The sequence below is a fragment of the Staurois parvus genome, unplaced genomic scaffold, assembly GCF_062004578.1.
Source record: "Staurois parvus isolate SC_StPar_1 unplaced genomic scaffold, SC_StPar_1.0 ptg000389l, whole genome shotgun sequence".
In the NCBI taxonomy this organism is placed as follows: domain Eukaryota; kingdom Metazoa; phylum Chordata; class Amphibia; order Anura; family Ranidae; genus Staurois; species Staurois parvus.
In genome coordinates this window covers 5,562,053-5,575,167 of record NW_028318185.1, presented here as the reverse complement: position 1 = coordinate 5,575,167, position 13,115 = coordinate 5,562,053, and the positions used below count along the sequence as shown (strand labels likewise).

Sequence of the window (13,115 nt, the reverse complement as noted above, 5' to 3'; positions counted from 1 at the left end):
CACTATTCCTCCCTTTCTCCCCCCATGTCTCTTTCCCTCCGTGTCTCTTCTCCACTGTTTGTTTGTTTCTTTCTTTCTCTCTTACTCTGTCTCTCTCCCCCCCCTTCATATTTCTTTTCCTTTCAATGGCAGATAGGTAGAAGGGGGGAGGGAACATTTTTAGGAATAGTCATACTTCGTTTTTTCTTCCACGTAATGCTAACCATACACGGCTCAAATTTTGTCCTGCTTCCTGTGAATTGGGTGAAATTTGATGTGTGGGTGGCTCTGCCAACCACACCCAGGTCAACAAACTTTAATCAAAAAATCTGAAGAAAAATGTCAGCAAACAGTGACTGCAGACTGAAGTGACTGTTCAGGTATTTGACAACTGTGGGTGCCAGGTAGTCAGCGGCGATAGATTCGTCCATTCATGCTATTTAGCACAGATCAGGGAATCTATGGCTAGCCTTTGCCTTCAGAGATCTGATTGCTGAAGACATGGTATTCCAATTCATGCAGAAACATGTCAGTGACTGGTTTCCCCCAAAACCCCAGCTGTGTTTTCTCAAAACCCACAAGGCAGCGGCTTTCATATTTTTTCCTTTAAATGCGCTGCTGGTATCAAACCGGAACAGATATGCCAAGTAAGGGAATTTCAGTTGGCACCGCCGCTTATTTCGTGGCCGACATCCCTCCCTCTATTATTCAGCAGAGGGGCCTCGGCCCGCGGCTCTTCTATAAGAATGTAAATGAGAATTTTCAGAAGTGAGATGATGTAAACACTGACTTTGAAATGCAAATCTTGGTACAGAATTGTGATTTATCATACTAGAAAGGAAGAAATATGGATCATTTTTGCAGAGCTGACATTTGAAGCACAGCAAACGGAGAGAAAACCTGTTAGTGATTTATATTTTCGTGACAGCATCTATAAAAAGTATAAATAGATGGAAGGGGGCTCCGTCCCTTGTGGAAATTGTACAGTTTCATGAATTTTAAATGCATAAGCACCTGGTAGCACTTACTTTCTACTGTGTTTACATGGAAAAGGGCTTTGACATTAAGAATACATGATTTTTTTCTTACCATGTAAACAGGCAATGTGAGTATGATGCAGGAAAAGTCACCAGGATGTAAAGGGCAGTAAAAGAAGGGAGGCTACACTACTTGGCCAAACGTTTGTGGAGACCTGACTATGGCACCTATAGGAGCTTGTATGACATCACCTTCCAACACTATAGACCTTAATATTGCTTTGCCCCCCTCTTTGCATCTAAAAGAGTCTCCACTCTTCTGGGAAGGCTTTCTGCAAGATTTTGGAGTGGGTCTGGAGAAATGTGTTCTCATTTACAAGAGCATTTGTGAGATCAGGTACTGATGTAGGATGAGTAGACCTGGCTCGTAATGCACTCACCGGCTACTTTATTAGGTACACCTGTTCAATTGCTTGGTAACCTAAATTGCCAGTCAGTCGATCACATGACAGCAACTGAATGCATTTAGACGTGGAGGAGATGACTTGCTGAAGTTCAAACCAAGCATCAGAATGTGGAAGAAAGGGGATTTAAGTGACTTTGAACTTTGCATTGCTGTTGGTACCAGACGGGCTGGTCTGAGTATTTCAAAAACTGGTGATCTGTTGATTTTCACGCACAAACCTCTCTAGGGTTTACAGAGAATGGTCCAAAAAAGAGAAAATATCCAGTGAGGCGCTGTTGTGTGGACGAAAATGCCTTGTTGATGTCAGAGGAGAATGGGCAGACTGGTTTGAGATGATAGAAATGCAACAGTAACGTAAACGCAGAATGTCAATATGGACCAAAATCTCTGAGGAATGTTTCCAACACTTTGATGAATTTATGCCAGTGTTTCTCAACATTTTTTTAGTCAAAGCACCCTTTCAAATTATGGAAAGTCCCGAGGCACCCTTTAAAATTATGGCCAAGTCTTGAGGCAGCCCATTCTAAAATGGGGTGCCTCTAGACTGTCCATAATTTTAAAAGGGCACCCCATTCCGAAATGGGAAAAACTATTCTAATAGTTTTATATAATGCAGCAACATCCACACATGGAGGACACCCAACATTAGAGGTGACTTATTCTTCCAGAGCAAATACACTTTTGCATGTTGGTACTGACTAGTATTCCAGTGTTTCTCTTCTCCATTGGTTTTTTTTCCATCACTGAGGTAATGTGACCCCAGCACTGATGGAGAGGGGCAGGGGAGGGTCATAATAGGATGCTGTGCAGGCAGCTGACATCCTCATCAACTGATGTCATTGGTTGTCAGGACGCCAGCGGCTAGAAGGTTGTAATGGTGCACAATGAAAACCTTTGGCTTCGTGTAACTAAAAGGCAGGCTTGATCCACCCACTGGCTCGTGTGCAATTTTTGGGCAATTTTTAGACATTTTGCCAAGGCACACCAGGATGCCTGGGCACTCTGGTTGAGAAAGGCTGATCTATGCCATGAAGAATTAAGGCAATTCTGAAGGCAAAAGGGGGGTCCAAGTCGGTACTAGCAAGGTGGACGTAATAAAGTGGCCAGTGAATGTAGGTGTTCCAGTTCATTGCAAAGGTGATCATTAGAGTTGAGGTCAAGGCTCTGAGCAAGCCCCTGGAGTTCCTTCACATCAAACTCATCAAACCATGCCTTCATGGAGCTGGCATTGTGTACAGCGAGTAGAATTCTAATGTTCACCACTAGAGGAATAACCAACAGGAGGAAGAACCCCCTGATTCCTCTATATTGATCTTCAGTTATCAAGAGAGTGATAACCAACAAGAAGAAGCAGGGCCTGATGCCTCAATATAGATATTTAGGTATCTATAGAAGGATCACGAGCAGGAGGTAAGAGGTCCTGATTCCCTTTTATAGATATCTAGTTAGACTTCATTTAGAACATCGAGTCCAGTTCTGGAGACCTCACTTTCAAAAAGATATGGTAGAGTCCAGACACAGGCAACAAAAATGGTGAAAGGTCTGAGGGATAAAAGAGAAACAAAAACATTTAGGAGACACTGCAGGAAGTTAATTTTTACACTCTTTAGGAAAGAAGGGAAAGGGGAGACTTGATGAAACCTTTAAATACATGAAGGGTGCGAAAAAGGTTTGGCAGGGCACTATTCTCAATAGGAAGCTAACATCAAGAACACGTGGAAGGACCTCACACTAGCAGGCGGAAAGTTCAAAATGAACCTTAACCTCTTGCCGCCCGCCTGCTGTTTATAAACGGCAGGGCGGTGGCACTCCAGGGGCGGGTTGCCGTTCATAAACGGCACCCGCATTTCTAGCTGTGCACGCTCCTTGGGAGAGCGCAGCACCGCAATCCAGTGCCCGCTGTGTCCTCCGGACACAGTGAAACACCGATCGTCGGATGGGACCTCTGTATGAGGTCCTGATCATGTGATCACTGATAGGCCAATCAGTGATCACATGCAAAGTAGCAAGCAAGATGTCACTTGTGACCTCATTGCTTACTACGTGTGAAATCTGTGAATGATCACAGAGGTCACATGGTACAAGGCTATTCACAACAGCCTTGTACCATGTGGCAAGGTGTGACCAATCACAGCTCACTCAGTATTTCTCAATGGCTGCAAGAATGCAGACAGAGAGAAAGAGAAATGATTGCTTTTACATCCTTTATGGGTGTAAAAGCAATCTCTGTAAAAAAAAAAAAAAATCATCACACCCACAAGTAGTACAGTGTCACCATGGTGACACTGTACTGCTAAGGTGACAGTATGTAAAGAAAACCCATAAAAAACCATAAATAATAATATAAAAAAATAAAATAAAAATGTAAAAAAAATGTTTAAAAATTATAACTTTTGGTTATAAACTAATTTGGCTTATTATTTTACTAAAAATATAACGGAATAAATTTTGGTCAAGATTTATGAAGAAAGATTATTTATTTGCAAAATTTTATAAGAAAAACACTTTTTTAAAAACATTTTTGGACATTTTCATTTACATAGCAAAAAAAAATAAAAATCCCAGTGGTGAATAAATACCACCAAAATAAAGCTTTATCTGTCTCAAAAAAATGCTAAAAAATTCATATGGGTACAGTGTTTTATGACCGCGCAATTGTCATTCAAAGTGTGATAGTGCTGAAAGCTGAAAATTGGCCTGGGCAGGAAGGGGGTGACAGTGTCCGGACTGGAAGTGGTTAAAACTGGTATTTTACAGAGAGTAGTTGATGCTTGGAATGGACTTTCAGAGGTATGTAGTGAGTCAGTGAACAGTAAGTGGTTTCAATATGCCTGAGACAAATACATCTATTTTCAGACAAAAAAAAAGTTAAAAATAAAAAAAATATGATGCAGACTCAGACCACTTGGTCATTTTCTGACTTCACTTTTTTATGTTTCACAGACAGTCATAGTGAAACAGGATTTTCAAATTTCATGTTGGGCTTTTAATACTTTTTTTTACATCGTTTTTTTTTTTTTTTTAAATCTTAGAAGAGGCGGTCCAGACCCACCTATTACTATCACCCATCCTTGTCTTTTAAAGTGGTTGTAAACCCTTCGATATACCCAGTGAAGTGATTGGCCTTAGGTGATACAGAGATGGAACAAATCCTCCCACATAAGTTGTACCTGTTTATCTGCCGTCTTCTCTAAATCTATTCAAAGTCCAGAAGTTACAAAGCTTGTCAGAGTGCAGAAAACAGTGGCTAGAGAACTGAAATTACACTTTGCAGAGTGAGAAGAGCTCTAAGGATTGAAGGGAGGAGACCCCCCCCCCCCCTCTCCACACAGGGACAGAGCTGAGGCTGTCAATCTGCTGATGGTCCCTCCCCTGACACCTTTTTAGCTCTTGGTGTCAGGAAAGCTTGTCAGAAATGACCCATGCTGATAGCAGAGAAAAAAAAGTAGCAGAGATGAGACTTTTAATTGAGACAAGTACGTACCATGGAGGGATTTGCTTTCTTCAGATACCATGTCTGAAACTTACAACCACTTTAAAATGTCAGTTTCCTCTTGTCCTGGGGGACTTTCAAAGCTCTTGACCCCTCCTCCCTGTTTGCAGGTGTCTCCTTTTAGTTAGTGGGGTGATAAGGAGACGCCCTTGCAGGCACACGTCCAAAGACACAAACATCCATGCTCCTTCCTCTCAGTAATTCAACTGACTGCAGCAGTAGCCTGTCTTCTGTAGAACAAGGTAGTTCATGGAACAATGCTGATCGATCCCAATGGCAATGACAAGGACAGCAGATACGTGTGGCAATGAGAAGGGGGGAGGGGGACTGGGAGCACATGTCCTTGGGCTTTATTTTTTCACCTTAATGCTGGAAATGCTTTAAAGTGTTCCGAAACCCCGGACTCTGCATTCACTATATCCGGTCTCCCCGGACCCTGCATTCACTATATCCGGTCTCCCCGGACCCTGCATTCACTATATCTGGTCTCCCCGAACCCTGCATTCGCTATATCCGCTCTCCCCGGACCCTGCATTCACTATATCTGGTCTCCCAGGACTCTGCATTCACTATATCCGCTCTCCCCGGACCCTGCATTCACTATATCTGGTCTCCCCGGACCCTGCATTCACTATATCTGATCTCCCCGGACCCTGCATTCACTATATCCGCTCTCCCCGGTCCCTGCATTCACTATATCCGCTCTCCCCGGACCCTGCATTCACTATATCTGGTCTCCCAGGACTCTGCATTCACTATATCCGCTCTCCCCGGACCCTGCATTCACTATATCTGGTCTCCGCGGACCTTTCATTCACTATATCTGATCTCCCCGGACCCTGCATTCACTATATCCGGTCTCCCCGGACTCTGCATTCACTATATCCGCTCTCCCCAGACCCTGCATTCACTATATCTGGTCTCCCAGGACTCTGCATTCAATATATTTGGTCTCCCCGGACCATACATTCACTATATCTGGTCTCCCCGGACCCTGCATTCATTATATCCTCTCTCCCCGGACCCTGCATTCATTATATCCTCTCTCCCCGGACCCTGCATTCACTATATCCGGTCTCCCCGGACCCTGCATTCACTATATCCGGTCTCCCCGGACCCTGCATTCACTATATCCGGTCTCCCCGGACCCTGCATTCACTATATCCGGTCTCCCCGGACCCTGCATTCACTATATCCGGTCTCCCCGGACCCTGCATTCACTATATCCGGTCTCCCCGGACCCTGCATTCACTATATCCGGTCTCCCCGGACCCTGCATTCACTATATCCGGTCTCCCCGGACCCTGCATTCACTATATCTGGTCTCCTCGGACCCTGCATTCACTATATCTGGTCTCCCCGGACCCTGCATTCACTATATCTGATCTCCCCGGACCCTGCATTCACTATATCTGATCTCCCCGGACCCTGCATTCACTATATCTGATCTCCCCGGACCCTGCATTCCCTATATCCGCTCTCCCCGGACCCTGCATTCCCTATATCCGCTCTCCCCGGACCCTGCATTCCCTATATCTGGTCTCCCCGGACCCTGCATTCACTATATCCACTTTCCTCGGACCTTGCATTCACTATATCTGGTCTCCCCGGACCCTGCATTCACTATATCCGGTCTCCCCGGACCCTGCATTCACTATATCCGGTCTCCCCGGACCCTGCATTCACTGTATCTGGTCTCCCGGACCCTGAATTCACTATAATCTCTCTCCGGACCCTGCATTCACTATATCCGCTTTTCCCTGACCCTGCATTCACTATATCCACTCTTCCCTGACCCTGCATTCACTATATCTGGTCTGCCACAGCACACAGAACATGGAAGTGTAATTATTTTAGTAAACTGCTAAATACCTTTTCTCATCAGCAGTTAGATCAGTCTTGTGACTTCTGTCAGTCTCCAGCAGAGCACATGTTAACGCTTGTAGGAGGAGTTTTAATTTTGCTCTAGGAGGATGCAGAACCCCTGACCCTCTGCCTGGACAGCGCTGATTGGCCCTATGCTGTTCACATGCACTCTCTGAAGAAAAAAAAATCCTCTAGTAATACACACCAAACTGAGCATGTGCAGAGTGACTCCACACGGTATGTCTTATCAGGAGATAAGGGGAGGATCAGAGAAGTCAGGATCAAACAGCCTTTTTACACAGTGCTGAGGATTAACCCCTTAGGTTCCACAGTGAGTATAACAAGCATGCTTTACTGCATCTACAGACTGATTTTACTGTTGTGGGTTTAGTAATACTTTAAGGTAAGACCGGTTAAGCCTTTAGTAGTACCATAACCGTATTCTTCAGAATGGGCAGCACAGTGGCTAAATGGTTAGCACTTCCGTCTGGCAGTACTAGGGTCATTGGTTCGAATCCCAACCACGGCACCACCTGCCTGGAGTTTGCATGTTCTCCCTGTGCCTGTGTGGGTTTCCTCCGGGTACTCCGATTTCCTTCCACACTCCAAAGACATGCTGGTAGGTGAATTGGCTCCTGTCTAAATTGTCCCTACTATGTGTATGTATGAATGTAAGTTAGGGACCTTAGATTGTACACCCCTTGAGGGTTAGGGACTGATGTGAATGTACAATATATATGTAAAGTGCTGTGTAAATTGATGGCGCTATATAAGTATCTGAAATAAATAAATAAAATATACCTGATCTGTATCTGATAGGAAAAAGGCCAAAAAAATCCAGCTTTGCAGATCAATTTTCCAGCAGTTTTTCTGAGTAGGAACAATTTTTGTTATGCTGGTCATACACATTGATTTTACATGTGATCAACCATTTACTCTGACAACTGAATCAATCAAGTCATTGGAATTCAAGAATGATCATTCAATGAGACACAAACACATTTGGGAACATTTCCTGATGACTTTTAATGACCAGAGCTGGTTGGAAGATAGCTGCTTTTCTGCTGTTAATTGTTTTGTATTCAGTATTTTTCAGCTTTTAGTTTTAGGAAAGAGTGAGGAAGAGTTGAAATGAGGTTTCTATTGCTGCCTCCCAATGAAAAGATTTTCTCTTGCTTTGGTCTCTGACACCATGATAATGAAGGGGTGGAGTAGTAGTCAGCAGGACAGGAAGAGACATCCAGTATTAACCACCGCAGCCCCCGGCCAATTCTGACACTTCTCTGCTACAAGTAAAAAATGTGCATTTTTGCTAGAACGTTACTTAGAACCCCCAAATATTATATGATAAGAGGCATAGAGGAGCTCAGCTATGAGGAAAGATGAGAGGAACTGAATTTATTCTCTCTTGAGAAGAGGAGATATGATCACCATGTATAATACATAAGGGGGGATATGATCACCATGTATAATACATAAGGGGGGATATGATCACCATGTATAATACATAAGGGGGGATATGATCTCCATGTATAATACATAAGGGGGGATATGATCACCATGTATAATACATAAGGGGGGATATGATCACCATGTATAATACATAAGGGGGGGGGGATATGATCACCATGTATAATACATAAGGGGGGATATGATCTCCATGTATAATACATAAGGGGGGATATGATCTCCATGTATAATACATAAGGGGGGATATGATCTCCATGTATAATACATAAGGGGGGATATGATCTCCATGTATAATACATAAGGGGGAATATGATCACCATGTATAATACATAAGGGGGGATATGATCTCCATGTATAATACATAAGGGGGAATATGATCACCATGTATAATACATAAGGGGGGATATGATCACCATGTATAATACATAAGGGGGGATATGATCACCATGTATAATACATAAGGGGGGATATGATCTCCATGTATAATACATAAGGGGGAATATGATCACCATGTATAATACATAAGGGGGGATATGATCACCATGTATAATACATAAGGGGGGATATGATCACCATGTATAATACATAAGGGGGGATATGATCTCCATGTATAATGCATAAGGGGGGATATGATCTTCATGTATAATACATAAGGGGGGATATGATCACCATGTATAATACATAAGGGGGGATATGATCTCCATGTATAATACATAAGGGGGATATGATCACCATGTATAATACATAAGGGGGATATGATCTCCACGTATAATACATAAGGGGGATATGAGCTCCACGTATAATACATAAGGGGGGATATGAGCTCCACGTATAATACAAAAGGGGGGATATGAGCTCCACGTATAATACAAAAGGGGGGATATGAGCTCCACGTATAATACAAAAGGGGGGATATGAGCTCCACGTATAATACAAAAGGGGGGATATGAGCTCCACGTATAATACAAAAGGGGGGATATGAGCGCCACGTATAATACAAAAGGGGGGATATGAGCGCCACGTAGAATACAAAAGGGGGGATATGATCTCCACGTAGAATACAAAAGGGGGGATATGATCACCACGTATAACACATAAGGGGGGATATGATCACCACGTATAACACATAAGGGGGGATATGATCTCCACGTATAACACATAAGGGGGGATATGATCTCCATGTATAATACATAAGGGGGATATGATCTCCATGTATAAATACATCAGTGGTTCATATAGTGAACTCGGTGTAGAGTTATTCACCCTGAGGTCATCACAGAGGACAAGGGGGCATTCTTTACATCTGGAGGAAAAGAAATGTAATCTCCAAACACGGAAAGGTTTCTCCACAGTGAGAGCTGTGAAAATGTGGAATAGACTCCACCAAGAGTTGGTTCTGGTCAGCTCAGTGGATTGCTTTAAAAAGTCCTGGATTCTTTCCTAGATACACAGAATTTAACTGGATACTGTTAGACCCCAGATCTCTCCTCTGTCCTTAAAAGCATCAGACCAAACCAAGATCGGTTTGTTCGCATGCGTTCACAAGTCGGTGATGGCTTGTCTACATCTGAGCAAAAACGGAAGCGACAAAATGTTACTTCCAGATTTTTAGACCAGAGAGATGTTTGGGGATGTTTCAGTCCGTTTATCTCTATGGTAATCGGTGCTGCTTTTCTCCTATGGTCAGTTGGTGGAACTGCTGGCTTCAGTCTTTCCACCCCCCCTGTAAAAGTGATCCAGAGGCTAATTAGCTGCTAGGATTGCTTTGCATTAAAATGCATCAACTCCTGAAAAAAAAAGATAGCATGATGAAGCCTGTAGTTGTAGGTATCATCCCGGCAGAACCACATGACCCTGGTGAGGTACGGGTACGTTGCAGGGGCTAAGTGGTAAAAACACTATCAGAAATTCCAACTCTTCTTACTGGCCTCACTCCCTCTTCCAGTTGACTTTGTAACCCATTTAATGTGTTTTTTTGTTTTTTTTTCCCCCCCTACAGGTGTCGGAAGAGGAGCAATCAGCCAATCACACTGTGATGATACAGGAAGCCTTGCAGCAGGCCTCTGTTGGTCTGGGTGAACAGCATCACCTAGTAGTCTCTTCAGATGAAGTTGAAGGGATTGAAACCGTCACGGTCTACACACAAGGGGAAGAAGCTTCAGAATTCATAGTTTATGTGCAGGAAGCCATGGAGCCTGTGGCAGATGGTACAATGGAGCACATTTTGCAAGAAATGTGAGGTACCTCTGGAAAATACTCGGACTTATCGGTGCTCCATCAGTTTACACCATCATTGAAGTATTCCCCAGGAACAAAGTCTCACTGGTACCTGTGAGTCCTGCAGAGCTGAACTGAGGAAGATACCGGAATGTGACAACTGTTCCGGGGCGGAATGCCCATCTACACTTCCAGTTAAAGGATAAGTTCACTTTTGGGAACCTGTTACATGTTCCATCCCTTTTTAGGGTGTAACCTGTTTCATGTCCCATCCCTTTTTAGGGTGGAGCCTGTTTCATGTCACACCCTTTTTAGGGTGGAACCTGTTTCATGTCACACCCGTTTTTAGGGTGGAACCTGTTACATGTCCCATCCCTTTTTAGGGTGGAACCTGTTACATGTCACACCCCTTTTTAGGGTGGAACCTGTTCCATGTCCCATCCCTTTTTAGGGTGGAACCTGTTACATGTTCCATCCCTTTTTAGGGTGGAACCTGTTTCATGTCCCACCCCTTTTTAGGGTGGAACCTGTTTCATGTCCCATTCCTTTTTAGGGTGGAACCTGTTACATGTCACACCCCTTTTTAGGGTGGAACCTGTTCCATGTCCCATCCCTTTTTAGGGTGGAACCTGTTTCATGTCCCATCCCTTTTTAGGGTGGAACCTGCTTCATGTTCCATCCCTTTTTAGGGTGGAACCTGTTTCATGTCACACCCCTTTTTAGGGTGGAACCTGTTTCATATCACACCCCTTTTTAGGGTGGAACCTGTTTCATGACCCACCCATTTTTAGGGTGGAACCTGTTTCATGTCCCACCTATTTTTAGGGTGGAACCTGTTACATGACCCACCCGTTTTTAGGGTGGAACCTGTTACATGTTCCCACTGCTGCAGCCGCTGCCTGATCCCCCCTCCCTGTGACAGCAGTACAGGGAGACGTTCCCTGTACTGGCTGTCACTTTTTAAAAACTCCGCCCACACGGCCACATCATTCATGCCCTGTGTGTTTTGTGAATGAATGAACTACAAGTCCGAACAGCCTTAGCAGCTTTCGGCTTGTAGTTCTCGATGAACTAGCACAGTATTGTGGAGCGCCGTGGTGGTTCATTGATTGTTCCTCTTGGTATACTTGCCCGTACAGCAAGCCGATTTAGTGGCAGGCCTGCAGGATCGCTGCTGATCGCTGGTGCAATGCTTTACAGGCTCTTGCAACAAAGAATACTAAATGCACATTTTTTTACCTGCAGAAAAAATGTGCATTTATTATTTTTTGTCCAAAGGTGAACTTATCCTTTAAAGCTGAACTCCAGGGAGATATAAAAGGCACACATTTTATGCAGCTCTATGTTCATTATACATAGTTGAATGTGTTTTTTAAATGCAGGCAGTATAAGTTACCTGATTTGACTTCGTATCAGCTTTTTGCAGTCTACTGTAAAGCAAAGCTGGGATAGGGAGAAACACAAGGAGCCAATCAGTTGTGCTGCAGTGCAAGAAGCTTGGTGATTGGAGGAGAGAGCAGAGAGATGTGCTCATCAGTGTGTTGCTGCTCCTTTTATTGTCCAGTAAAGGATGAGTGGAAGCCTAAAATGGAGTTCCTGCCTCACACTATTTTTAAAAATGTTCCCTCCTCCCTACTACCTATCCCGTGTAAGAACCATTTGTATACTTTCCTTTTTTTTCAGGCCTCTTGAGTCTGGTCACAGGATCCCACAGCTTCAGCTCTCCCCTAGGTTGGTGAGCAGAAGCTGCAGTAGAGAGGAGGGAGCGCCAACATCATCTAGACTCTGGGTGATGTCACCGCTCCCAGAATTCTCAGCTGTTGTCTGATGCTCCCTGACACAAGGGACCTGGAGCTGTGGGAACATGTGACTAGAGCGGACTGAAAAAAAGGAAGTATAAAGATCTTTTTTTTTACATAGTATGGGCTGGATAGGTAACAGGATGGGGGAGGGGACATTTTTAAGAATAGTTAGCGATGGGCAGGAATTCCACGTGAAACTGCGGCAGAACAAACGTCCTGTCCCCTGCTTAGACAGGACTTTGCTTTGTGACAGAGCTGTGTAAATCTCAGGACCGGATGGACAGAAATACAATTTTATTTTTTGGCAGGTAACACAGTTACAGCATTAGCATTTCATCTGTTTGCCTGAAGTTCAGCTTTAAAGACTATCCCAAAGATAATTAGTAACTGCCTTGGAATGAAAATTTTTTTTTTTTTTTTAGCAATAACTCTGCAAATGTGTTTTTTTTTTTGTTTTTGTTTTTTTTTTAGCTGGAACTGAACCTGGATTATGTTTACAGAGAAGTTTGAGTGTGTTTGCCTCTGTTAGGATTTCTAATCATAGAATTGCTAATTTAAGAGCATTTTTTTTGACAAATCATGAGAGTTGTGTAAATAAAAGGAAACCACATTTCTAAGTTTCAATGGATTTTAAACATTTTTCATTTTCATTGCTTGTATCAGATATCATGAGATTAGTGTACATCAGACACCGAAGCAAGTCAAGCACAGCATGTATTCAATGAAGAATAATTTGCATTTGAGACCAGTTTGGGATTCATTAAAGTGTTGCTAAACCCCGGACCTTGCATTCACTATATCCGCTCTCCCCAAACCCTGCATTCACTATATCTGGTCTCCCCGGA

The 13,115-nt window shown here is 43.5% G+C and overlaps 1 protein-coding gene across 2 annotated transcripts in view; it reads left to right on the top strand.

Moving 5' to 3' along the window:
- The window catches only part of ZFAT (zinc finger and AT-hook domain containing), a 397,998-nt gene extending 385,104 nt beyond the window's left edge, over window positions 1–12,894 (top strand). For both annotated transcript variants that reach the window (XM_089685952.1, XM_089685951.1), the window contains exon 17: window positions 10,251–12,894. In XM_089685952.1, the coding sequence (XP_089542078.1) occupies window positions 10,251–10,490 (240 nt within the window). In that variant the 3' untranslated portion in view covers window positions 10,491–12,894. The remainder of the gene's footprint in view (window positions 1–10,250) is intronic.
- Window positions 12,895–13,115: the final 221 nt, after the last annotated feature.